Source organism: Rhinoderma darwinii, chromosome 2 (genome assembly GCF_050947455.1).
Source record: "Rhinoderma darwinii isolate aRhiDar2 chromosome 2, aRhiDar2.hap1, whole genome shotgun sequence".
NCBI classification, from domain to species: Eukaryota; Metazoa; Chordata; class Amphibia; order Anura; family Rhinodermatidae; genus Rhinoderma; species Rhinoderma darwinii.
The window spans coordinates 288,381,917-288,406,630 of NC_134688.1; the positions used below are offsets into that span (position 1 = coordinate 288,381,917).

Sequence of the window (24,714 nt, forward strand, 5' to 3'; positions counted from 1 at the left end):
ACATACATTTTTTGTTGCCGTTTTTTATTTAGTGCCATTTTGTGCATGCATTTTTATTGCCGTTTTTCAAGTCCTATAGAGAAGCCCACACCTAGAGCATGATGCATTTTGACAAAAATGCCACTGACTCCAAAATTGCCACAAATGAAATACTTTGTAAATAGCTTTTTCAATAGCTCAATATAGGCTTAGAAGCAATACCTGACTGCAGTCTTTTTGACTTAAAAAAATGCTGGAAAAATAACGCCATGAAAAAAGCAGTGTATTTTCCGTGCAGTTTCGTATGTATTTTGAGGGGGTGGCTAAAACGCTGCAGCCAGATGTTACTTAAAAGACTAAAATATGAAAATGTCTACATACACAGCGGTTTGGATGGTGTAGTTTTAGGGGTCAGTGGCATTTTTATCAAAACACAGCAGGCTCTAGGTACGGTATTGTTTCAGGTGTTTTCCTTTCTCCATGGGCTTCTCAATAGAACTTCAAAAATCTCTGGCAAAAAAAAAACGCTTGTACAAAATGACACAATTTTAAAAACCACCATTATAAAACACATGTAAAAATTTCCAATAAAAAGCAACACTCATATGAATATATGTTACAAAGATGGTAGTGTTTATATTTGTTTACTGAATAGCCAATGTTAACCGTTAGTGACCACCAATACGCCTTTTCAAATCGATCACTAACGGGCCGACGACTAGGCCGCCCCCTTTTCACGACAGCCTAGTCTAAGTTCTGCGCGGGTGTCCGGTGCAGGGTGGAGCGGGTTCTCGGCTGTCTGATGACTCCTAGTGGAAATGAAATAAGAATTATTAAATGTGTAAAAAAATAAAAAATATTAAAAAAGGGAACAGTTTAAGAAAACATGACACGCTTTGTGAAATGTATGACTATTGCTGTGTTCACATCACCGTCGCTTTCCGCTGAGGGGTTCCTTTGGAGGTTTCCATCGGGTTAACCCCTCAGCGGAAAGGCAAACGGAAACCTCAGCTCTAGTTTCCCTCACCATTGAACTCAATAGTGACGGAACGGAAATCTAGCTAATGGTTTTCGTCTGTCACCGTTGTGACAGGGTTCCATCGTTTTGACGGAATCAATAGCGCAGTCGACTGCGCTATTGATTCTGTCAAGATCAACGGAACCCTGTCATAACGGTGACAGACGGAAACCATTAGCTAGGTTTCCGTCAGCATTGATATTAATGGTGAGGGAAACGGAAGCTTAGGTTTCCGTTTGCCTTTCCGTTGAGAGGTTAACCCGACGGAAACCTCTGACAGAACCCCTCAACGGAAGGGCAACGGTGATGTGAACAGGCCCTATGACAGACCCTTTATTTCTGTTTACATATATTACGTTATTCTAATTTAGGTGGCTCCTCATGTTGGGGATCCATTTTATTTATTTATTTTTGCCATGTCTCTCTGGAAAATCGAATAAATTGTTTCATGTTAAAAAAAAAAAAAGTGGTTTTATTTTGTAAAAGTATAAAACAAAAATTAAAAATATACATATTTGGTATCACCGCAATCATACTGACCTGAACAATGATATTTAAACCACAAGGGGAACGCCCAAAAAAAATATGTAAAAAAACTATGGCGGAATGTTTTTTTTTCCATTGCCCCCTCAAAATAATAATAAAAGTTAATCAATAAGTCCCAAGTACCCCAAAACTGCATCTCATCCAACAAAAAAGAAGCCCTCATATGGCAACATCGACAGAAAAATAGAATGCGACGATGCAAAAACAAATAATTTTAGTTCAAAAGTTTTTTAACTATTCAAAAGTAGTAAAACATAAAAAACCTATACATATGCCGTATCGCCGTAATCCCATAGAATAAAGGTAACATGTTATTTACGTCGCACATTGAACTGCGTAAATTTAAAATGAATGCATAGAATAATGGAGGAATTGCTATTTTTTCTATCCCCCCCCCCCCCCCAAAAAAAGTTATTCAAAGTTAAATGAAAGAAAAAATTATATGTAACCACCCAAAATTGTACCATCCCACAAAAAAACAAGTCCTCATACAGCTATATTGCCGAAAAAATAAAAAAGTTATGACTGTTTTAATGCGACGATGGTAAAACAAAATAAATTGCTTTGTCAATAAGGCATAAAATAGGCTGGTCACTAAGGGGTTCATCCCAGATGGAATTATTTTTTAATTTGTAGCGCCAACATAATTTGCTGCGCTCTACAGCAATTGTCTTTATGGGGGCTCACAATCTAAATTCCCTATCTGTATGTTTTTGAAGTGTGGGAGGAAACCAGAGAACCCCACGCAAACACGGGGAGAACATACAAACTCCATGCAGACGTTGTCCTTGATAGAATTTGAACCCAGCGCTGCAAGTCAACACAGCTAACCATCGAGCCACCATGCTGCCCTTCATTTTTAACCTCTGCAAACACATTACAGAAAATAGGGCAGGAGTGATATTGTGCCTTTAATAAACTTTCCCAACTTTAAAAAAAATTATCAAAAATTTTTTTGGGGTGTAAAAAAACAACTTGATCTTGGAAATTCAGTTGGCATCCTTTATTTGTGGTGAGGAAGATTAGTTGCCTATATCAAACTCATAAGCCAGTCTACATGTATTATATAACTATGTTATATAGCTGTAAACATTGCTTCAAAACAATAGGAAGCTGTATTTTGACTGAATACTGTACTGTGGGTCATGCATTACAGGGCTGTGACCTGTATATAAAAGGGAACTAATATAACAATGTTCTTTTTTGCTTCTATCTCCAGATACACATTGCTGATAACCATGGTTTATCTCACATTTTTTCATATCCGAAGATATGCCAACCCTTTAGTAGATGAACTGGACTTTACAGTGTAAGCCTAGATCATTTAGGTATTACAGTTTTACCAACATTTTATATTTGTGAATAGATGTATTTACATGTCTGTCTTGCAGGGCTTTAATGACACTTACCCAAAAAATTAGCCGGTTTGCATTTGAATACCATGATGGTAAGTGAATACAAAAGACACTGATGATATTGCTGTTTTTGGTGTCTTTATATGTAGCTTGAAGCCTATGAAACCAGTATTCATGTAATATATATATATGGTTCCACTGTTTTTATACATTAAAGGGGCTGTCCAGGAGCAGAAAAACATTGCCGTTTCCTTGCTGGTGGTATTGCAGTGTAGCCTTGTTCAGTTTAATGGAGCTGAACTGCATGTCCAGACATAAACCCATGGACTGGCATGGTGCTGTATCTGGAAGAAAGCAATCATATTTTTCTAATGCTGGATAACCCCTTAAAAAGAAACACTCCAAGCTATACTGATGCACTGTTTTGGGCCTAGTGCACTGAGTGAGTGGGAAGTATGTGATACAGGAATTCAAGAAATGCCAATAGAGAATCCCTGTGTCACATCCCCCTCGTGCTCTGCACTAAACATAAAACAGTGTATCAGTTTTGTCCAGTGTTCTTTTAAGGAGGGGTAACCAAATAGTCGAACGCGATCTACTGGTCGACCGCTAAGCAATGACCCGTAGATTGTGATGGCTGGTAAGTCAAATTTCCCCTTACAGTTGGGCTATCTTATGAACTAGTAGCCAAATGCCAGCCCTAAGTGGGATGTGACATCAATACATTAATGGACACAGCCAGGCCAGAAATGCTGATGAAAGGGCGAGCAGGTGCTTTAAATAATAATAGCCACTCCCACTAGTCTTGAGGGGAGTGGTGTGTGGTGCATGGGATGTGTAGTAAGAAATAATAAATGAATAGTGTGTGTGCAAGTGTAATACTATAAGTGAAATATAGGGGGCAGTAATAAATGAAGTGCCTCAATATGGCATAGCAAGCAGGGTAGCCCACTCTATGAATTATCAAGGCGTCACAAATAGGCTTTTACCTGGCTATACACGTTGTGCCTCATGACGTACACACTATCCCTCCATGTTTCACTCACTTGCACCCCATTATCCATTTATTTCTATTGAGTCACTTCATTTATTACTGCCCCCTATATTTCACTTATAGTATTACACTTGCACACACACTATTCATTTATTATTTCTTACTACACATCCCATGCACCACACACCACTCCCCTCAAGACTAGTGGGAGTGGCTATTATTATTTAAAGCACCTGCTCGCCCTTTCATCAGCATTTCTGGCCTGGCTGTGTCCATTTGTAAGTATGGCCTTTGTCGGTGTTTTTGTATATGTCCCTGTGTTTTTATCGGTTCTGACATCAATACATTGCAAAGCCCCGTCCTGTTGTAGTCCCGGCTAACATTTATAAATGTGGGCCTGCTGTGAAGGAAGTTTGTGACCACCAAGTAGTAAGGGGGAGGGCATCCGTGGCTGGTACCATAGAGAAGATCTGTAGCAGACACTGTAGGGAGGATCTGTGATAAACACTAAAGTGGGCATCTGTGGCAAGCTCTATGGGTGGAATTTGTGGCTGACATACTGTTATGGGGCATCTGTGGCTGGAATAAAGGCATCTAAAGCTGCCACAATAGAGGACACCTATGGTAGGAACTATAGCGGACATATGTGGAGGGTACTCTGGGGGGCATATCAGGCCCGCTTACTGGGGACTTCAATGGCTTACTCTCTGGAACATTGGGGTCAGTGAAAAAGGCAATGCAACAAACATAAAATACTGGGGTACGTTTTTAATCTAATTGGTTTTGCCTTCCTTTTGCGGGTGTGTCGTACCTCTTTTACATTATCTAAAGCTGGAGGGTATGCAAAAAGCAGGAGCAGTACTGCTAGCAAGAAACTGCTAACAAATTGCATGCAGCGGCACCCTGGAATCACAGTTGTCACATCCAGCATTACCTGGAGGGATTTGTCCACATAAGGAGCAGGTTGCAAACTAAATATCAGGGGGTCTGAAAATGTATGTAGGAATGAAGATTGCAGCTTGAAACTTAGTGCATCTTTTGTTTTTAACTGTAGTTAAGCACTAACATATATAAAAACATTTTTCCATGTCAAATGTGTCCATAGCCTTTAGAGTATGTTCACACAGGGCCGGATAGGCTGCGTAAAAGTACACAGCGTATGCGACATGGACGCCAAATTGTGGAGCAGTTTTTGGGCCAGAATGTCCTCTGTAGAAAGTAGCAAGACACAACAGAATAGCAGCGATTCTTCAGCAAAAACCGCACCACATGTCCAGTTATGTGTGAACCTGGCCTTAAGGTGACCACAGACTCCCCAGTATCTTGGATCAGCTATGCATGCATGTTTATTGTTATAACTAGAGAAACATAACGGTTATGTAGAAATCCAACATACCCAGTCCTTGTTTCTCATGACTGCAGGGGACAGCCAAGCTGCTCCTATACACAATAGATTGTCAGTGGATCCACCAACAAGTGCTTGATGTACATGGACAGTTTTTCTTACAGTAGGTTCTGTAGGGAGTGACTATGTCCCCATATACTTCCTCATCTAATATAATGACTACATTATCCATGTAATATCCTGCTCTCATTCCTAGTGGTTAGATGGACTATATACTTATGTATACAATTTTGTAGGTACTGTCCGCAGTGATCAATGTCTGACTCCAACACAGAGACGCCTAGCTGTAAGGTAATTGTATAAACTTGATCCCTCTTACTTTGCTTGCTGTCTTGTGAGTTTCTTAAGTTTCCTTAGTTATATCACAACACATCTTTTGTGTTGATATTTCAGAAAAATACATACTGAAAATCCTACTGCACTGCTGGAATATGTAACAATGCCATGGTAAAAAAGATGTGACAAATGTTTTACACTGGTGTACATGTTATGTGCTTGTAGGACTGGTATGGGTGATATTTGTTGGGGTGAGAAAAGATGCATTTTGGAAATGAAGCTGGATTATTACCAGTATAGAGTAAGAAGTAATACAGTGCTTCCAGTTTCTGTTAACTTGCAGATCCATCTCAAACCTTTAAACAATGTGTGTATGAAAAACTGCCAAGCTGCCTAACTCGTCTTTCAGGGTTGTTAGGATAGCAGGAAGAACAGGGCATAAAGGGAGTGACTGGCATCGTGCTGTGGCAACGTCAAGCACACAAAAGCTTGTTTCTTCACATTCACTCTGCAGCTTTATAAACTTGCGTGATGTGAATGTGTGTAACAAATAAACAGTAGACTACAAATAGTAGGGGAAACATGGTCTAAATCAATCACGTTGGGTCTTTGCAGAGCATAAAGTTAATGTTTGACAGTTACCTTGCCATTTGTGTTGACAATTTAGCTTTGCACAAGATCTTGTATGGTCTAAAGTAAGCAAAGCGAAAAAAAATTTATTCAGTCTTTAAATGTATGTGGTATTTGAAAGATGAGTAACATTTCAGTTCTAGTGAAAAGCAAATGAAAAATTTGCACTATAAAATAATTGTTCACCTCACATGCTTTCTATGAATGTATCATTTGCAGACTCAAAGGTTTACTAAATAGATTTTTAGACTTATCTGATTCATTTCACGGTTAAGGCCGGAAATAGGAATGGCATGGGGTGTCTTCTGCCAAGCTGCTGTTTACACAGGTACATTCCATCTCCAGGGCACTATGGCTGTCACTGTTAGGGGCACTGTACCTGTCACTGTTATGGGGGGCACTGTGTATTTCACGGTTATTGAGGCACTGTGACTGTCACTGTTATGGGAGCACTATAGCTTTTACTATTATGTGAGCACTATGGCTGACACACTTTTATGGGGCACTGTGTTTGAGTAATTTATGGGGGCACTATGGCAGGCACCGTTAGGTTTTATTGCAGCACTTTGAAGTTGTACAATCTTGGAAAGTGGCTCTCAGACCAGAAAAGGTGTGCACCCCTGGCCTAAGACCTGCAGCCTTTTATATGGGATTGACAGTCGTTCCTCTCTGGCAATCAGTCTGTCCCACGTTACTCATATCTTAAGCTTAAAGGGAACCTGTCCCCAGCATTTCACCTATTAAACCAGCAATACCTGGTGGTAGTGGGTGAAAAATCATTTCTATATAACCTATAATTGTCTTCTTAGTCGGCTCTGTTCCTTTAGTATTCAGTATTTTAGTGTTCTCACACCGTATGCTAATGAGCATTAAAGAGTCATATCTTTGTCTGAAAAGAGTCAAATCTTCATTCCTCAAACTTTTCTGGGTAAACCCCGCCTCCTTACTTTTCATTGACAACATTCGGGGTGGGCCAGTTTTGTGCGGTGGGAGAGCATAAGAAGAGGAATGAACGAGACTGCCGGATTATTACCATAAAAGGCGCAAAATGTTTGCAGACCGTTATTCACGGTCAGAGAACAAGTTTAGGAGAGAGGATAACGCCAATGTACTTTTGACAGCAGCAGCCAGCGAGGGGTGACCAGAGTTCAATAGGTGAAATACTGGTGACAGGTTCCCTTTAAGGACTAATCGGCACTGAGCTGATGTCAGGAAAGCAAAAAGAAGGCTTGGTAGTACCCATCCCAGGCTTAAAGAGGCTCTGTCACCAGTTTATAAGTGCCCTATCTCCTACCTAATCTGATAGTCGCTGTTATGTAGATAACAACAGGTTGTTTTTTTTTAACGGAGTTCTGACTAGTTTTAGTTCTATGCTAATTTGTTCTAAATGCCCAACTGGGCATTTTTTTACTTTTGAGCAAGTGAGATCACGCTGTGCTGTGAGTACAGCTGAACATGAATGAAGAGAAGTGTATGACGCTGATTATCCAGCGTCATACACTTCTCTTTACAACGCCCAGTTGCTCAAAAGTAAAAAAAAAAATGCCCAGGTGGGCGTTTAGAACAAATTAGCATAAAACGAAACTCTGTCAAAAATAAAAGTTTAAAAAAAAAATAAAATGGAAACTTTTGTTATCTACATTACAGCAACTATCAGATCAGGTAGGACATAGGGCACTTATAAACTGGTGACAGAGCCTCTTTAACTCTCAATGTCATAGTAACCAGATTAATGCAGCCAATATTTCCGCAATATGCCAGGTGTTACAGTGAATTTGTGCACAACCAGGCCAATAAATAATTTTCTTTAAATTTAAGATCGACTTACCTGCAAACGCTGATGCTGCTGCAGAATCAACTGTAGCCTCTGGTGCCGATGTGGCCGTCACGATGCAGGACCTGTGAGTGACGTCACAGATCTGCACTGTCAGAAGCTGGGCGTTCTGAAGAGAAGAGGATGATACTTCTCATCAGAATGCCCAGCTAGTGAAAGTATTAAAAACGCCCCGATGTACGCACCTAATACACGCCCACTTGGACTTTTACTTTTAAACACACCCACTTGGACTTTTGCAAGCCTCATTTGCATAACTACAAAAATGGTCATAACTTGGCCAAAAATGCTCGTTTTTTAAAAATAAAAACGTTCCTGTAATCTACATTGCAGCGCCTATCTGCTGCAATAGCAGATAAGGGTTGCAAAATCTGGTGACAGAGCCTCTTTAAGACCTGACCTCCTATAAGTATTTTACACCCAAATGGGAGTTCTGGACACAAGGTATATGGAAAACATTCTCTATGGAAATGTTAGGAAATATTTCCAGTTTCTCTTGTGCTGAAATCTGATCTCCATCCTCCCTTTTTATGAAATAAGGAAGCACAGGAGAGGGTCTCCTGAATGTCATGTGAAAGAATCAAGAATCTAGATTTGAGACATGTTAACCTACAGTATACTTGATAATAACATGCCAAACTTGTCTAAATAGTGGATATACACAGTGAATCCTCTCCTAGTTAGAATGGGACCAGAATTAATGTCCACCACGACCCATCTAATTTTTTTTTATTATTATAATTTTTTTTAAGGGAAGCAGAATCGCACTCTAGTGACATGTCACATAATTATTTTCTTTATTATATCAGAATATATTATATTTATCATACTTATATTCCTTCTTTTAGTGGTGCGTTTATCTTTTGTTGACTTTACATATATGTATATATATATATATATTTAATTATTATTATTATTTATTTTATTTTTTTAGGGATCCCCCTGGAATACTCTCATATCTTAGTTACACAGTAGGATTTCTAGGACTTCTTGCTGGTCCTCTATGTTCTTTTAATGACTACCAGATATTTATACATGGAGAAGAGAAGAAAAGAAACCCAAATGTAAGTACCGTAATGTCATGTTGTGCAGGGACTAGTTTTTATTGCCAGACTTTAGCTATTCACAAAAGTTTTTTTACCTTAGTTTTCCGGGAGACGCTCACAACGTATACGTCAAATGTAGGAGGAATACCAAACTCACAAATTCATAAAGCACATGTGACAAGATTTATTTGTTACATTTCTAAAGTTTTCTTATGACCCATTTCGTGACATATCCGTTAAACGCATACCATTATAGCCTTTGCCACTGTTAGGCATCTGTTACCCACAGGCTATAACGGCATCCGTTTAACAGATATGTAATGAAAAGCTATTAAAGAGCTCATGACGCGTACGTTTAACGGATACTTGTGATGGATGCCATACAGTGGCATCTGTCATCCATGGGACACTATGTTAAAAAGCAGACTTTTCTTTACTTCACTCCGGGGGACACTATTCTATACCTTTTTATTATCGTCCAGACGGCGGCAAAAAGGGCGCTCTTTTGGCCTCTGTCTGACAATGAATCCCATGGACACGTTTAGCGATATGTCTGGAGATTTCCCGATGTACATGCTAACTGTAAATAAAAAAACTTAATTTGAAGAGTCCCTTAGACACTCTAAGACGAAAGAAAAGGAGACAAATTGGGTCACTGATGGTCACATGTTGTCACTCAATGCCACAAATTCTTACTGTACGAGCATGTTAAATGAAATAGTACAAATTCCTGTTCAGTTACAGAGAATAGATGAAGTTATGCATTGCAGCTACTATGTGTGTTTATAACTGAACAAAAATTCCAAATGAACATGGCTGAGAACTACAGAATACTATAGAAGAGCTTTTGTGCAGTGTGAACTATTTCGTTTGTTTCCTTTTTATTGGCAAAAGTTTACGTGTAAGTGTGATTAGGGTTGCTTTATACGTAGGCTTTTATACCTACGTAATTTATGATTGTACGATTGTGTGAATGTTTTACCCACGCAGAAAAATAATAAAGTCTTGTGATTACAGCAGCATCAGCACTTATTAAAGAAAGGAGTGAGAGTGTGTACTAAAAGGGGAGGGGAGAGGATTGGCCAGTGTAATGTTACCTAGCGGGCGTGTAGATATAGTGACCGGAGACCGCCTGCAGCTTCAGTATATTTGTAACATGACAATGATAACAACTTCCTGTTAGTAAATTAGGAAGGCGATGTCTGCTGCACAAGTCGCTGAGCTTTGAAGGGAAAGGCTCCACAATAGTATTGTACATAAGGATCTAAGGGCACTATGACGTTTTTATTTTTCCTGATGTAGACTCAAGTATTGTATTTAGCTGCAGTATACTTTGTTACCTGGACAAATGCTAACTTCTTAATGTAAGGATTTTCAGCTATTCTTTGAGCTAATTCTTGAGTGTGAAGATTTTTGTGTGACAGACTGTTTTTGCCTATGCAGCTGTAACAGGGCTGCATAGAGGTGTATGAGCCCTCTACTCTACCTCTGTATGTCTCTGATTTAATACGGAGTCATAACGGAAAGTTGTTTTGGATGCTGTATGTATGGACATACTCTTCATAGTAGCATCTGTATACCGACTTACAGGCTCTGTGCGCTGGACTCTACCATGTGCATGAGCCCTGTGTGTAAATAAACTGCATGATCTATATCAACTCTAAATATATGTAAATTGTTATCACTTATTCATGATAGTCATTTATTTTAACGACCACAGTAAAAAGACATAAGTATATCGCCAGAACCATTGATACATTACTTATATATATGTCCAAAAAAAATAATACCTATAGGAGAATTTTTAAAAAAAAACATGATCTATAGAGCTGCTGTTGTAATAGGACCGCACATCCATTGCTTCTGGTCTATAAGCATATACCCTACCACCAATCACATATGACCTTGTAGTCGTAGTCTGTGATGTGACCTTGTAACATTTTATAGAGCCTGTGAATAAAGCAGAATCGAATTTTTTTTTTTACTTTAGGTGGCAGTGTTCAAGAAGTTGTGGCTTTGCTGTTTCTTGTTAGCTGCTCATATTATGCTGTCGGACCAAATCTCTATATCAATTGACCCAAGTTACTCTGTGCTCCATCTTTTTTTGGAACTCTACTTGACTGCAGCTTTCAGGAGACCCAAATATTATTTTGCTTGGACCCTAGGTGAGATTTCTGAGCTTTTTTACCACTTTAAATGTGATTTAAGTTGCACTTTTCATCCAGACCATTTCCTTTTCTCCTTATATTTGTCCAGTTTTACGTGGCCGTAATATGGCTGCGTTTTAGTGTCTGTATTACTGACACAACACCTGAACCACTGTGGTTGTACTGAGCTGAAATTAGGTCGCCAGGGGGAGCTCACTGCATATAAATTCATTATTGAGCTGACCAAGAACTGTAAAAATCCATATGCACTGAGCTCCCCCTAGTGGCAGATGCAGAAATAAAGAATTTCATCATGTTACACTATGGATGTTTAAAGAGGCTCTGTCACCACATTATAAGTGCCCTATCTCCTACATAAGGAGATCGGCGCTATAATGTAGGTGACAGTAATGCTTTTTATTTAAAAAAACGATCTGTTTTCACCGCTTTATTAGCAATTTTAGATTTATGCTAATGAGTTGCTTAATGCCCAAGTGGGCGTGTTTTAACTTTAGACCAAGTGGGCGTTGTACAGAGGAGTGTATGACGCTGACCAATCAGCGTCATGCACTCCTCTCCATTCATTTAGTCAGCGCATAGGGATCCTTTTTTGATCGCTATGTGCTGTCTTATACTAACACATTAACAATACTGAAGTGTTTAGACAGTGAATAGACATTCCACGGGATGTCTATTCACAATCCCTGCACTTCGTTACTGTTTCTGTGGTAGTTACAGCAGAGCAAGCGTAATCTCGCAAGATTACACTGTAGATGACAGGTTACAGGGAGATTAAGCTTCCTCTGCTGTAACTACCACAGACAGAGTAACGAAGTGCAGAGATTGTGAATAGACATCCCGTGGAATGTCTATTCACTGTCTAAACACTTCAGTATCGTTAATGTGTTAGTATAAGACAGCACATAGCGATCTAAAAGGATCCCTATGCGCTGAGTAAATGAATGGAGAGAAGTGCATGACGCTGATTGGTCACCGTCATACACTCCTCTGTACAACGCCCACTTGGTCTAAAGTAAAAACACGCCCACTTGGGCATTAAGCAACACATTAGCATAAATCTAAAATCGCTAATAAAGTGGTGAAAACAGATCGTTTTTTTTAAATAAAAAGCACCGCTGTCACCTATATTATAGCGCCCATCTCCTTATGTAGGAGATAGGGCACTTATAATGTGCTGACAGAGCCTCTTTAAAGGGAACCATGTGATTTGGAGCCCTTTACAACAAAAAAAACAGAGCCCTCGCCTTTAAATAAAATTTAATTCTAGGTACACTTTCCTGCCTGACCCCCAATAACCCATACAACATCCTAAACTATAAAATATTATATAATTATATAATTACAATAAGTGGATTAAGTATTAACTACTAAAGCATCATAGACCTTCAGGAATATTATATATTACACAGGGTAGTTATGGGTTAATATCTATCAATATCTCTTCTTCACCTTAGACCACCAGAGGTATTAGGTATTACCGGCTAAACCACCAGGCCTCCGTTGTGGGTACAATCGCACTTGGTGACCTCTTTTTCAAAATTCTGTGTTTGCCTTTGGGTTCAGTAGATCATATTTCTACATGGATTCGTGGTCATTTCACTAATGAACACAATAAAATGTTGCTAGGTGTGAAGTACAGCTAAAGTTCTTGAAGTTTTAACAAAACTGTTCTCCCTCTTCCTACAGTTGAAATCCATATACAGCTGATCAGCTAATGCTTCACATATGAAACTTGGGCCTCATGCACATGGCCGTATTACGGCTTCGTATTATACAGAGCCGTAATATCGTGCCTATAGATTTGCATGGGATCTTACTGAAGCTTTGTATGCCACCAATTTCATATAAATGCAATTTTTCTCTGTCCATAGTGCAGAGCCGCACGTGTGCCGCCATACAGCCACCTGTACATGGCTCTGGTGTGTACATTGGACCTAACTCCCATTCTAAGATTTTTGGAAGGTTTCCTTTAGATTCTTGTTCAATGACATTGGACACCTTTCCTTGCATTAGGATATCAGATGTCACAGCTATCAAAGCCTGTGCCAAAATTGCTTGCAAAATCATGTTTCTTTCTAAATATATATATTTTTTCTGGCTGCATGGTACCAATAATAAAATGCTGGCTGGTCAGAGGTTGTCTTGCCCACTTCACAGTAATCATACCAGAAATCCATTGGCATTATCAGTAATTGCATTATTCAGTTCAGTCTTTGTATAGCTGACTTGACCTATAATAATCTCTGAAGTGGAGGAGCTGTTGAATTTCAGCATTTGTCTAAAATTAGATATGTAATTTAGAACCATCAATCTCAGTGTAAATAAATAAATGACGCTACTTAGAGATTAATGCCACAGTCAAGCACAATATACATAAAATGTTTCTTTATGCTTAATTGTTCAGCGGATACAATAAATAATGCTGCTGGCTTTGGCTATAATGGAGTCTCGGACGATGGGGAGGAGAGGTGGGACCTACTATCCAACCTGAATATTTTAAGTATTGAGGTAAGTGTCTCTAAAGGCTTCCATCTAGAAAAGACGTAAACTTTACATTTACATAAATATCCCTACCATAGCAGAAATCCAAATAACTATCAACAATGAAGGATTATATGATTGCTTCATTGAATAGATTGGTAGGTCTTGGTGTCTTTCCTGGCACAATCGTGACTGCTTATGCATGAATAAAGTCCATACTCAGGGCCGGCTTTAGATTAGATCAGGGGTCTCAAGCACGCGGGCCGCATGCGGCCCCTGGGGCTGTCATCTGCGGCCCGCGGGACACAGCCGCTAGTATCGGCTCTGCTCCGAGACTCTGGAATTCCCTGACATCGCTGTCCACATATGAACAGCGATGTCTGGGGCCTCCCCAAAGCCAGAGTCCCGGGCAGAGCGCTGGTGTCGGCTCTGCTCCGGGACTCTGTGGAATTCCCTGACATCGCTGCCCATATATGGACAGTGTGTCAGGGTCTTGCCCAGAGCAGAGCGCTGGTGTCGGCTCTGCTCCTGGACTCTGTGGAATTCCCTGACATCGCTGTCCACATATGAACAGCGATGTCTGGGGCTTCCCCAGAGCCGGAGTCCCGAGCAGAGCGCTGGTGTCGGCTCTGCTCCGGGACTCTGTGGAATTCCCTAACATCGCTGTCCACATATGAACAGCGATGTCTGGGGCTTCCCCAGAGCCAGAGTCCCGAGCAGAGCGCTGGTGTCTGCTCTGCTCCGGGACTCTGTGGCATTCCCTGACATCGCTGTCCACATATGAACAGCGATGTCTGGGGCTTCCCCAGAGCCGGAGTCCCGGGCAGAGCGCTGGTGTCGGCTCTGCTCCGGGACTCTGTGGAATTCCCTGACATCGCTGCCCATATATGGACAGTGTGTCAGGGTCTTGCCCAGAGCGGAGCAGAACGCTGGTGTCGGCTATGCTCCTGGACTCTGTGGAATTCCCTGACATCGCTGTCCACATATGAACAGCGATGTCTTGGGCTTCCCCAGAGCCGGAGTCCCGGGCAGAGCGCTGGTGTTGGCTCTGCTCCGGGACTCTGTGGAATTCCCTAACATCGCTGTCCACATATGAACAGCGATGTCTGGGGCTTCCCCAGAGCCGGAGTCCCGAGCAGAGCGCTGGTGTCGGCTCTGCTCCGGGACTCTGTGGAATTCCCTAACATCGCTGTCCACATATGAACAGCGATGTCTGGGGCTTCCCCAGATCCGGAGTCCCGGGCAGAGCGCTAGTACAGGCTCTGCTCCGGGACTCTGTGGAATTCCCTGACATATCTGCCCATATATGGACAGTGTGTCAGGGTCTTCCCCAGAGCAGAGTCCCGGGCAGAGCGCTAGTATCGGCTCTGCTCCGGGACTCTGGGGAAGCCTCTGACATCGCTGTCCATACATCGACAATGATGTCAGGGGCTTCCCCAGAGCAGGAGTCCCAGTGATGTCAGGTGCACAGCTGGAGTCCCAGGAAGAGCCTACTAGCGCTCTGCCTGGGACTCCAGCTCTGGGGTTGCCCCTGACATCTCTGTCCATATATGGACAGTGATGTCAGGAGCAGAGCTGGAATCCCAGGCAGAGTGCCAGAAGCGGCTCTGCTCCGGGACTCCAGCTCTGGGCAAGCCCCTGACATCACTGGGGCAGCCTCTACAGAGGGCACTGGGGCAGCCTCTACAGAGGGCACTGGGGCAGCCTCCACAGAGGGCACTGGGGAAGCCTCTACAGAGGGCACTGGGGCAGCCTCTACAGAGGGCACTGTGGCAGCCTCTACAGAGGGCACTGTGGCAGCCTCTACAGAGGGCACTGTGGCAGCCTCTACAGAGGGCACTGTGGCAGCCTCTACAGAGGGCACTGTGGCAGCCTCTACAGAGGGCACTGTGGCAGCATCTACAAGTGGGTGTGTGGCAGTATCTGAAGAGGACACTGGCATTATCTAGGGGTGTGTTGCATTATCTACAGAGGGCACTGTGGCCTTATCTACAGAGGGCACTGTGGCCTTATCTACAGAGGGCACTGTGGCCTTATCTACAGAGGGCACTGTGGCCTTATCTACAGAGGGCACTGTGGCCTTATCTACAGAGGGCACTGTGGCCTTATCTAGGGGTGTGTTGCATTATCCACAGAGGGCACTGCGGCAGCATCCACAGAGGGCACTGCGGCCGCCGGACTGCATTTAGCGACACTTAAACTAGAAAGCTGGATTGTTGAAATAAGCACGTGGAGAAATATCTCAAATTTTAAACCTAGTGCTATTATTATAGTAATGTAGTATTATTATTCTAGTAATATAGTGTTATAGTAGTTCAAATAACTAATTGATTAACAATAATTTTGTATTGTATCAAATTTGAAAGTAATGCGGCCGTCAACTTCCCATTTTTTCTATATGCGGCCCACTTACCCGGCCGAGTTTGAGACCCCTGGATTAGATGGTACCCTGTTCAGGATTGTTTTGCCCAGGCATTATTTCTGTAGTTCAGGAGCCATAAGAGCCTGGTGAATAAAATTGCCATCTATAGAGGGTGATGTGCCCTGTGCAGTCACACAGGTCGCACACTCCTAAGGCCAGCCCTGTCTATGCAGATGCTTTATAAGTATTAGGAAATAAATACATGAAATCCAGCTATGTCATTATTTGGAAAGAACTGTAATTGGCTCCATGGTGGTGAACTTTTCTTAAATTACCAAGTTAAACATTATATGCCATGAAAGTACCACATAAAGATACTTACCTCTATATAAGATACATACGTTTACAGTTTGCTTTTGTTTCTGTAGATGTAATGTACGTAATTTCCTAGAAGCAGCTGGATGTCCACATTTCCTGTACTGACATAAACCATTGCATAGTATTTATGCATCATTTCCTTTTGGTTTTGTTCTCCTTTTAACATTATATTTCTTTTAGACAGCTACCAGCTTCAAGATGTTTATTGATAACTGGAATATACAGACAGCAGTGTGGTTGAAAGAGTTAAGTACCAATTTTCTAAGGCCCATATGACCTGGATGTAACCTATGACTGCAAATTCACATGAGAACTTGGGTACATGGTTCAGTGTTTCATTAGGTTTTTTGCTATTTCTACTGTTGAATTTGCATCTATTACGCTTTCATGACTAAATATGAGCTTATAAGTAACAGTCTAACAATCAATACTATCATCCGGCCTGGCCATAAATCCACTTGACACTTCGCCACTTTTGGCTAGTATGTCATCTGTAACCACCTACCTATTTATATACTGAAGGAATCTAGTCACCCTATCAACAGAGCATTATGATTTTATTATTGGAAGATTAGATCATTTATACCAAAACTGCACACAAGGAAATGTAATATAGACAAATGTTGGATAGTAGCGGAAATTAGGCTGGATTCACACATTTGTTGCAGATTTTGCTGCAAATTTTTTTAGTTAAAGCCTGAAGTGGTTTTAAAAGGAATGGGAAATATAAATAAAGAACTTATACTTCTCCTTCCTCCTGGATCCACTTCTGGCTTTGTCTCAAAAATCTGCTCACAAATATGCGATGTGTGAATCCAGTCTTGGGAGCAGCGACTACACATCCAGGAGTCCCTGGCCCCAACATATTGGTTTGTTGAGCCTGTTTATATGGGGACATAGAGGGAGATTTATTAAGACTAGTGTTTCATACGCCTGTTTAATAATAAACAAACTGGAGTAAGATACGACAAAGTTATTAAGAGGCACACGGCTCTGAATAACTACATTGTATCGTCTGTTATAAGTTACGCAAGTTTCTTGCCTAAATTATAGATTAAATGCGGTGAGCCCGCAGGTAGCCATGCACCCTTCAGCTGAGACTTGTCCATTTTTTTTTAGTGATGACGAGAGCGGCGGAAACAGTTGGGTCATTTGCAACTTTTCTATGCTAGAAAATTGTTAAATCCCCCATAGTTCTGTCAACTGACCACTACATAACAGCATGGATTATCTCTTAATGGGAAAGATTTATGAATGTATTCACACCAGTTTTCTGGCATAAATACATTAAAAAAATATGGTGTTCTGATACGTACAATACAGCGCCCTTGCAGTTAATGGCACTTTTAATAATAATAAAATAATAATTATTAGGTAATGTACCCTTTTTTATGCATCTGGCCCATCTGCACTGGGGGAGAAACCCTCCCAATGTTTTTTTAATTGTTTGTGGTGCAACACAGAACAGTATAGAAACATTATTATTATTATTATTATTATTATTATTGCTGCAGACACCTGATGTAATATTTCTCATTGAGCCCCAAAATATATCATAACATCTTTGTAAGTATTATTTTTAATACTTCTAATTTATATTCTTCCAAAACCATGGCTATGCTCCCAATATTATATATACACTGATCAGCTATAAGATTAAAACCAACTTCCTAATATTGTGTAGGTCCCTTAAATGCTGCCAAAACCACTCTGACACGTTGAGGCATTGACTCTGCAAAATCTCTGCAGATGTCCTGTGGTGTCAGTGGTAGCAGATCCTTTCCTGTATGAGGTGAGGTGGGGCCTCCACTGATCAGACTTGTTTTTCCAGCACATCCCACAGATGCTAAATCAGATTGAGATCTGGAGAATTTGGAGGCCAAGTCACCACCTTAAAACTCTTTGTCACGCTCCTCAGACCCTTCCTGGACAATTTTTGCAGTGTGACAGGAAGCATCATTCTTCTAAAAGAGGCCACTGCCATTAGAGAATACCATTGCTATAAAGGGGTGTACTTGATCAGCAACAATGTTTAGGTAGGTGGTACGTGTCAAAGTACCATCTATGTAAATGTGAGGACCCAAGGTTTCCCAGCAAAACATTGCCTAATGCAGTACACTGCCTAATGCAGTACACTGCCTCCGCCGGCTTACCTTCTTCCCATAGTGCATCCTGGTAGCATCTCTTTCCTAGGTAAGCGACCCACACACACCCAGCTGTTCACATAATGTAAAAGAAAACGTGATTCATCATACTAGGCAGGGGCAGTAAATAGCGCCATTTACAAGGGGGCAGTGTGGCACTATTTACAAGGGGTCAGTGTGGTGCTATTTACAAGGGGGTCAGTGTGGCGCTATTTACAAGGTGGGGCTGTGCGGCATTATCTGCAAGCAAGGGCTGTGTGTGGCACTATCTACAAGGGGGGCTGTGTGTGGCCCGATTTACAAGGGGGGGCTGTGTGTGGCGCTATCTACAGGGGGCTGTGTGGCGTTATATACAAGAGGGGGCTGTGTGTGGCGCTATCTACAGGGGGCTGTGTGGCATTATATACAAGCGGGGGCTGTGTTTGGCGCTATCTACAGGGGGCTGTGTGTGACGCTATCTACAAGGGGGCTGTGTGTGGAGCTATCTACAGGGGGGATGTGTGTGGCGCTATCTACAAGGGGGCTGTGTGTGGAGCTATCTACAGGGGGGATGTGTGTGGCGCTATCTACAAGGGGGCTGTGTGTGGCGCTAGCTACAAAAGGGGGCTGTGTGTGGCGCTATCTACAGAGGGCTGTGTGGCGTTATATACAATAGGGGGCTGTGTGTGGCGCTATCTACAAGGGGGGCTGTGTGTGGCGCCATCTACAGGGGGCTGTGTGGCATTATATACAAGAGGGGGCTGTGTGTGGTGCTATCTACAGGGGGCTGTGTGGCGTTATATACAAGAGGGGGCTGTGTGTGGAGCTATCTACAGGGGGCTGTGTGTGGCGCTATCTACAGGGGGCTGTGTGGCGTTATATACAAGAGGGGGCTGTGTGTGGCGCTATCTACAGGGGGCTGTGTGTGGCGCTATCTACAGGGGGCTGTGTGTGGTGCTATCTACAAGGGGGCTGTGTGTGATGCTATCTACAGGGGGCTGTGTGTGGCGCTATCTACAGGGGGCTGTGTGTGACCTCTTTTATTTATTTTCTTCTAATTTATTGTTATGGCAACTCCCTTATAGAGCTTCATAGCTTGTAGAATGTACAAATAGTTTTAAGCTAGAGTTAAATTAAAAAAATTGTGACATTTTTTTTTACACCTCATTGATTGGTAGAGCAAGCAAACACGGCGAGGGGGAAGGAGATGTCGGGAAAGAAGTTGGAGGGGGGGCGCCAAGCTGAATCTTTGCCCCGGGTGCTCCTAGAACCTAGCTACGCTTCTGATACTAGGCCACCTTTTCCATTGCTCCATGGTCTAGTTCTGATGCTCACAAGCTTATTGTAGGCTCATTGTCAGTGGACAGGGGTACTCTGAGTAGTCTGCAGCTACCCAGTCCCAAACGTAGCAAGTTGTGATGCACTGTGTGTTCTATATTTTTTACATATTTTTATATATATATATATATATATATATACATATACACCGTGTTCCAAATTATTATGCACATTGGATTTAAGTGTCATAAACATTTAATTATTAGTTTTTCAATGAAACTCATGGATGGTATTGTGTCTTAGGGCTCTTTGGATCATTGTAATCAATCTCAGACACCTGTGATAATTAGTTTGCCAGGTGTGCCCAATCAAAGGAAAACTACTTAAGAAGGACGTTCCACATTATTAAGCAGGCCACAGGTTTCAAGCAATATGGGAAAGAAAAAGGATCTCTCTGCTGCCGAAAAGCGTGAAATAGTGCAATACCTTGAACAAGGTATGAAAACATTGGATATTTCAAGAAAACTTAAGCGTGATCATCGTACTGTGAAAAGATTTGTGGCTGATTCAGAGCACAAACGGGTTCGTTAAGATAAAGGCATAATGAGGAAGGTTTCTGCCAGACAAATTAATAGGATTAGGAGAGCAGCTGCTAAAATGCCATTGCAAAGCAGCAAACAGGTATTTGAAGCCGCTGGTGCCTCTGGAGTCCCGTGAACCTCAAGGTGTAGGATCCTCCAGAGGTTTGCATGTGTGCATAAAGCTATTATTTGGCTACCCCTAAACAATGCTCACAAGAAGAAACGGTTGCAGTGGGCTCAGAAATACATGAAGACTAATTTTCAAACCGTGTTGTTTACTGATGAGTGCCGTGCAAACCAGGATGGTCCAGATGAATGGAGTAGTGGATTGTTGGCAAATGGCCACCATGTCCCAACAAGGCTGCGACGTCAGCAAGGAGGTGGCGGAGTCATGTTTTGGGCTGGAATCATGGGGAGAGAGCTGGTAGGCCCCTTTATGGTCCCTGACGGTGTGAAAATGACCTCTGCAAAGTACGTAGAGTTTATGACTGACCACTTTCTTCCGTGGTACAAAAAGAAGAACCGTGCCTTCCGTAGCAAAATTATCTTCATGCATGACAATGCACCATCTCATGCTGCAAAGAATACCTCTGTGTCATTGGCTGCTATGGGCATAAAAGGACAGAAACTCATGGTGTGGCCCCCATGTTCCCCTGACCTCAACCTTATTGAGAACATTTGGAGCATCCTCAAGCAAAATATCTATGAGGGTGGGAGGCAGTTCACATCAAAATAGAAGCTCTGGGAGGCTATTCTGACATCCTGCAAAGATATTCAGATATTCAGATATTCAGATATTCAAGCATCAAAGAAGGGGTCCTATGTTAACATGTAACTTGGCCTGCTAAGTTTTTTTTGATTGAAAGAGCTTTTGATTTCTGTAAATATGACCTCCTGATGCTGCAAATTCAACAAATTACCATTTTAGTTCTCTTTACAACCTTTAAAATGTTTTGATCTCTGTTGTGCATAATAATTTGAAACCGTGCATTTTGAGTTTTTTACTTCTAAAAAAAAAAAACTGTTCTCATTAGGAGATTTGTTCAATAAAACTCGAATTATACTCCAACGGTTGATGGCTTGAAGATTATACTGACTGTCATTTGCATCGACTATTTAGGAAAATCAGCGAAAAATAACATTTGCATAATAACTTGGAACGCGGTGTATATAGTTAGTTGCAATGTATTAACTATATTACTGTTCTTCTTTTTAATGCAGGGTTTGTTATGACCGAATCTCATTTAATCCGCTGGTTTTCACCTTCCTATTGTCAGCAGCTTGGCACGGTGTGCATCCAGGATATTACTTAACCTTTCTTACTGCTGTGCCAATCACACTTGCAGCTCGCAGGGTGAGTTTGCATCTAGTATGACACAGCAATAATACAATGACATTTCCAAATATGTAATGTTATTGAAACACACTCTGTTCTATATAAATACCCATGTATATGTGCACGATTTAAAGGGGTTTTCCAATACTTTTTTTTATTTCTTAAATCAATGCAATGTTCCTCTATTAAGATATTAGTGCACTCTGTCTAGCTTTTTCTTGATAATAAATGGTTTTAGTAACATTACTCCCTATTGTTTACCTTGAGAGGTTTGTTTTGCTCAGTAAGTTCATTCCTCTTCTCTTCCTGTGTTTCTCCTCCCTGCATTCACTGCTCTAGTCCCAGCATGCAATGTGCATGCAGCAGTGCACTTGCTCCGCCTACTACACCCAGCTCTACTAACTTCTGCAATCCCAGTCTTCATTTTGGTGCTCTCATTCTATTACTGCTAGCACAAGCTGAAATCACTGGATATCTGCGTTTTTAAACAACACTGACCCTATATGATGATACGTAAAGTTTGGTCTTTATAATTATAAGTTTTCTAAATGTATATTAACTGTTTATACAGTCTTAGTTTTAAATACTGTATTTTATATATATATATAAAATAAAAAAAATTGAATTCTAACATGTGAATTGGGATAAAAGGAGCAATACCTGTGGATCGCCGCTGCATCCTGTGTCGGAGATTCACAGTGAGCAAGAAAAAACTAAAGGGAAGCAGCGCTCCTAACTAGCCATCGATGAAAAATAATTCCCCTTCATGTAACTCTGCTACCTGTCAACTGAAAAGTCATCCACCACAGGGAAAAATGTTAGTCCATCATGTCTGATTCCCAGGTGTTTCTTTGCGGTACTCCTCTGTGTGGAAACATTTTTCACTCTGGCAGCTGATTTTTCCATTGACAGGTAGCAGAGTTACACAACAGGAAAACAAATTCCCCATCATGTAACTCTGCTACCTGTGAACTGAAAAGTCATCGGCTGTTTGAAGGGGGTGCACCGCTCGTATAAGCGCTGCTTCCCCTTACTTCATCACACTGTGAATCGCTAACTAGTTCGTATAGAAGCGAAGTATTGCCTAATTATTTTTTTTGGGCTTCCAGTTCAGTTCTGAAGTGGCTTTGAGGGGCCTATATATTAGACACCCCTATGAAACACGACATTTTAGAAACTAGACCCCTCAAAGTATTCAAAACAGCATTTAGAAAGTTTATGCACAAAATGTTTTACCAGAGAAACGCAACTCAATACTTATTGTCCAGATTCTGCAGTAGAAATATCCCACATGTGGCCCTCGGGCGGTAATGGACTGAAGCACCGGCCTCAGAAGCAAAGGAGCACCCAGAGGATTTTGAGGCCGCCTTTTTATTAGGCACCATGTCCGGTTTGAATAGGTCTTGTGGTACCAAAATAGTGGAAACCCCCAAAAGGTGATCCCATTTTGGAAACTAGACCACTTGAGGAATACATTGTAGTTTTCTTGGGGTGCATGCAGCTTTTTGATCAGTTTTTATTCTATTTTTAAGTGGCGCGGTGACTAATAAACAGCAATTCTATTGTTTTTTAATTCTATTTTTGTTACAGCGTTCACCGTGCGCTATAAATGACATATTCACTTTATTCTATGGGGCGATACGATTAGGGCTCATTTACACGAGCGTATTATACGTTTTTGCAACGCGCGTCGCAGGGACCTATGTTACTCTATGGGGCCGTGCAGACAGGTACGTGATTTTCACGCAGCGTATGTCCGCTGCGTGAAACGCACGACGTCCTATATTTGTGCGCTGTTCGCGCATCACGCACCCATTGAAGTCAATGGGTGTGTGAAAACCACGCATGTCGCACGGAAGCAATTCCGTGGGACGCGCGTGATTCACGCAACAGCACTGTAAAGGATGAATGAAAACAGAAAAGCACCACGTTCTTTTCTGTTTACAAACATCCAAACGGAGTGTCATAATGATGGCGGCTGCGCGAAAAGCACGCAGCCGCGCATCATAAAGGGCTGACACACGGAGCTGTTAAGTGCTTTTTGCGCACGCAAAACGCTGCGCTTTTTGCTTGCACAAAACGCACACGCTCGTGTAAACTCGGCCTTACGGTGACACCAGATGTTTATAGTTTTTTTATGTCTTATGGCGTTTGCACAATAAAATACGTTTTGTAAACAATCATTCACTTTTTGTTACCTTATTCTAAGAGCCAGAACTTTATAATTTTTCCATCAATAAAGCCGTGCGAGGACTTATTTTTTGCGTAACGAACTGTAGTTTCCATCAGTACCATTTTTCGGTAAATGCAACTTTTTGATCTATTTTTAATACATTTTTTGGGAGGTGAAGTGACCAAACAATTGTGATTGTGGTACGGTTTATTATTATTTTCTTTTACGGCGTTCACCGCGCGGGATAAATAACGAAATAATTTTGTAGTTCAGGCCGTTACGGACGCGGCGATACCAATTATGTATCGTTTATTTATATATTTTTATTAATAAAAAAGGACTGATAAGGGAAAAAAAGGGGGATTTTTTTAACTTTTAATTTCTTATTTTTACACATCTTTTTTAACTTTTTTTTTTACTTTATTACTTTGTCCCACTAGGGGACTTGAGGGCAGGAGGCCCTGATCGCTATTCTAATACACTGCACTACATCCGTAGTGCAGTGTATTAGAACTGTCAGCTATTCACTGACAGCAAGCATAGTGGGTCCTGACTTTGTCAGGACCCACTAGGCTTCCGTCGATGGCATAGCCGGACGCCTTTGTTTGGTGTCCGGTTGCCATAGTAACCATCGCCGGCCGCTATCGTGTAGCAGGCCGGCGATGGTAACTTAACCCCTAAAAACCCGCGATCTCTATAGAACGCGGCTTTTAAGGGGTTAGACAGCGGGGACACAGCGATCGGTCCCCGC

General features: G+C 41.6%; 1 protein-coding gene and 1 long non-coding RNA gene across 6 annotated transcripts in view; one reads left to right on the forward strand and one right to left on the reverse strand.

The window, feature by feature from the left end:
- The window catches only part of LOC142743041 (membrane-bound glycerophospholipid O-acyltransferase 2-like), a 54,122-nt gene that overhangs the window by 24,016 nt on the left and 5,392 nt on the right, over positions 1-24,714 (forward strand). For all 3 annotated transcript variants that reach the window (XM_075853407.1, XM_075853409.1, XM_075853410.1), the window contains exons 4-11: positions 2,763-2,852; positions 2,935-2,990; positions 5,534-5,588; positions 8,972-9,101; positions 11,074-11,248; positions 13,656-13,759; positions 16,653-16,717; positions 21,676-21,808. In XM_075853407.1, the coding sequence (XP_075709522.1) occupies positions 2,763-2,852; positions 2,935-2,990; positions 5,534-5,588; positions 8,972-9,101; positions 11,074-11,248; positions 13,656-13,759; positions 16,653-16,717; positions 21,676-21,808 (808 nt within the window). The remainder of the gene's footprint in view (positions 1-2,762; positions 2,853-2,934; positions 2,991-5,533; positions 5,589-8,971; positions 9,102-11,073; positions 11,249-13,655; positions 13,760-16,652; positions 16,718-21,675; positions 21,809-24,714) is intronic.
- Positions 608-22,181, reverse strand: LOC142743042 (uncharacterized). Of its 3 annotated transcripts, none has more exons than XR_012881486.1 (4): positions 22,052-22,181; positions 18,626-18,688; positions 16,496-16,573; positions 608-788 (listed from the first exon to the last, which is right to left on the reverse strand). It is a non-coding gene; the product is annotated as an uncharacterized LOC142743042 (long non-coding RNA). The 3 variants fall into 3 exon arrangements; XR_012881484.1 differs by having other exon boundaries at positions 16,477-16,573; XR_012881485.1 differs by lacking the exon at positions 608-788 and adding an exon at positions 9,556-9,663 and having other exon boundaries at positions 16,477-16,573.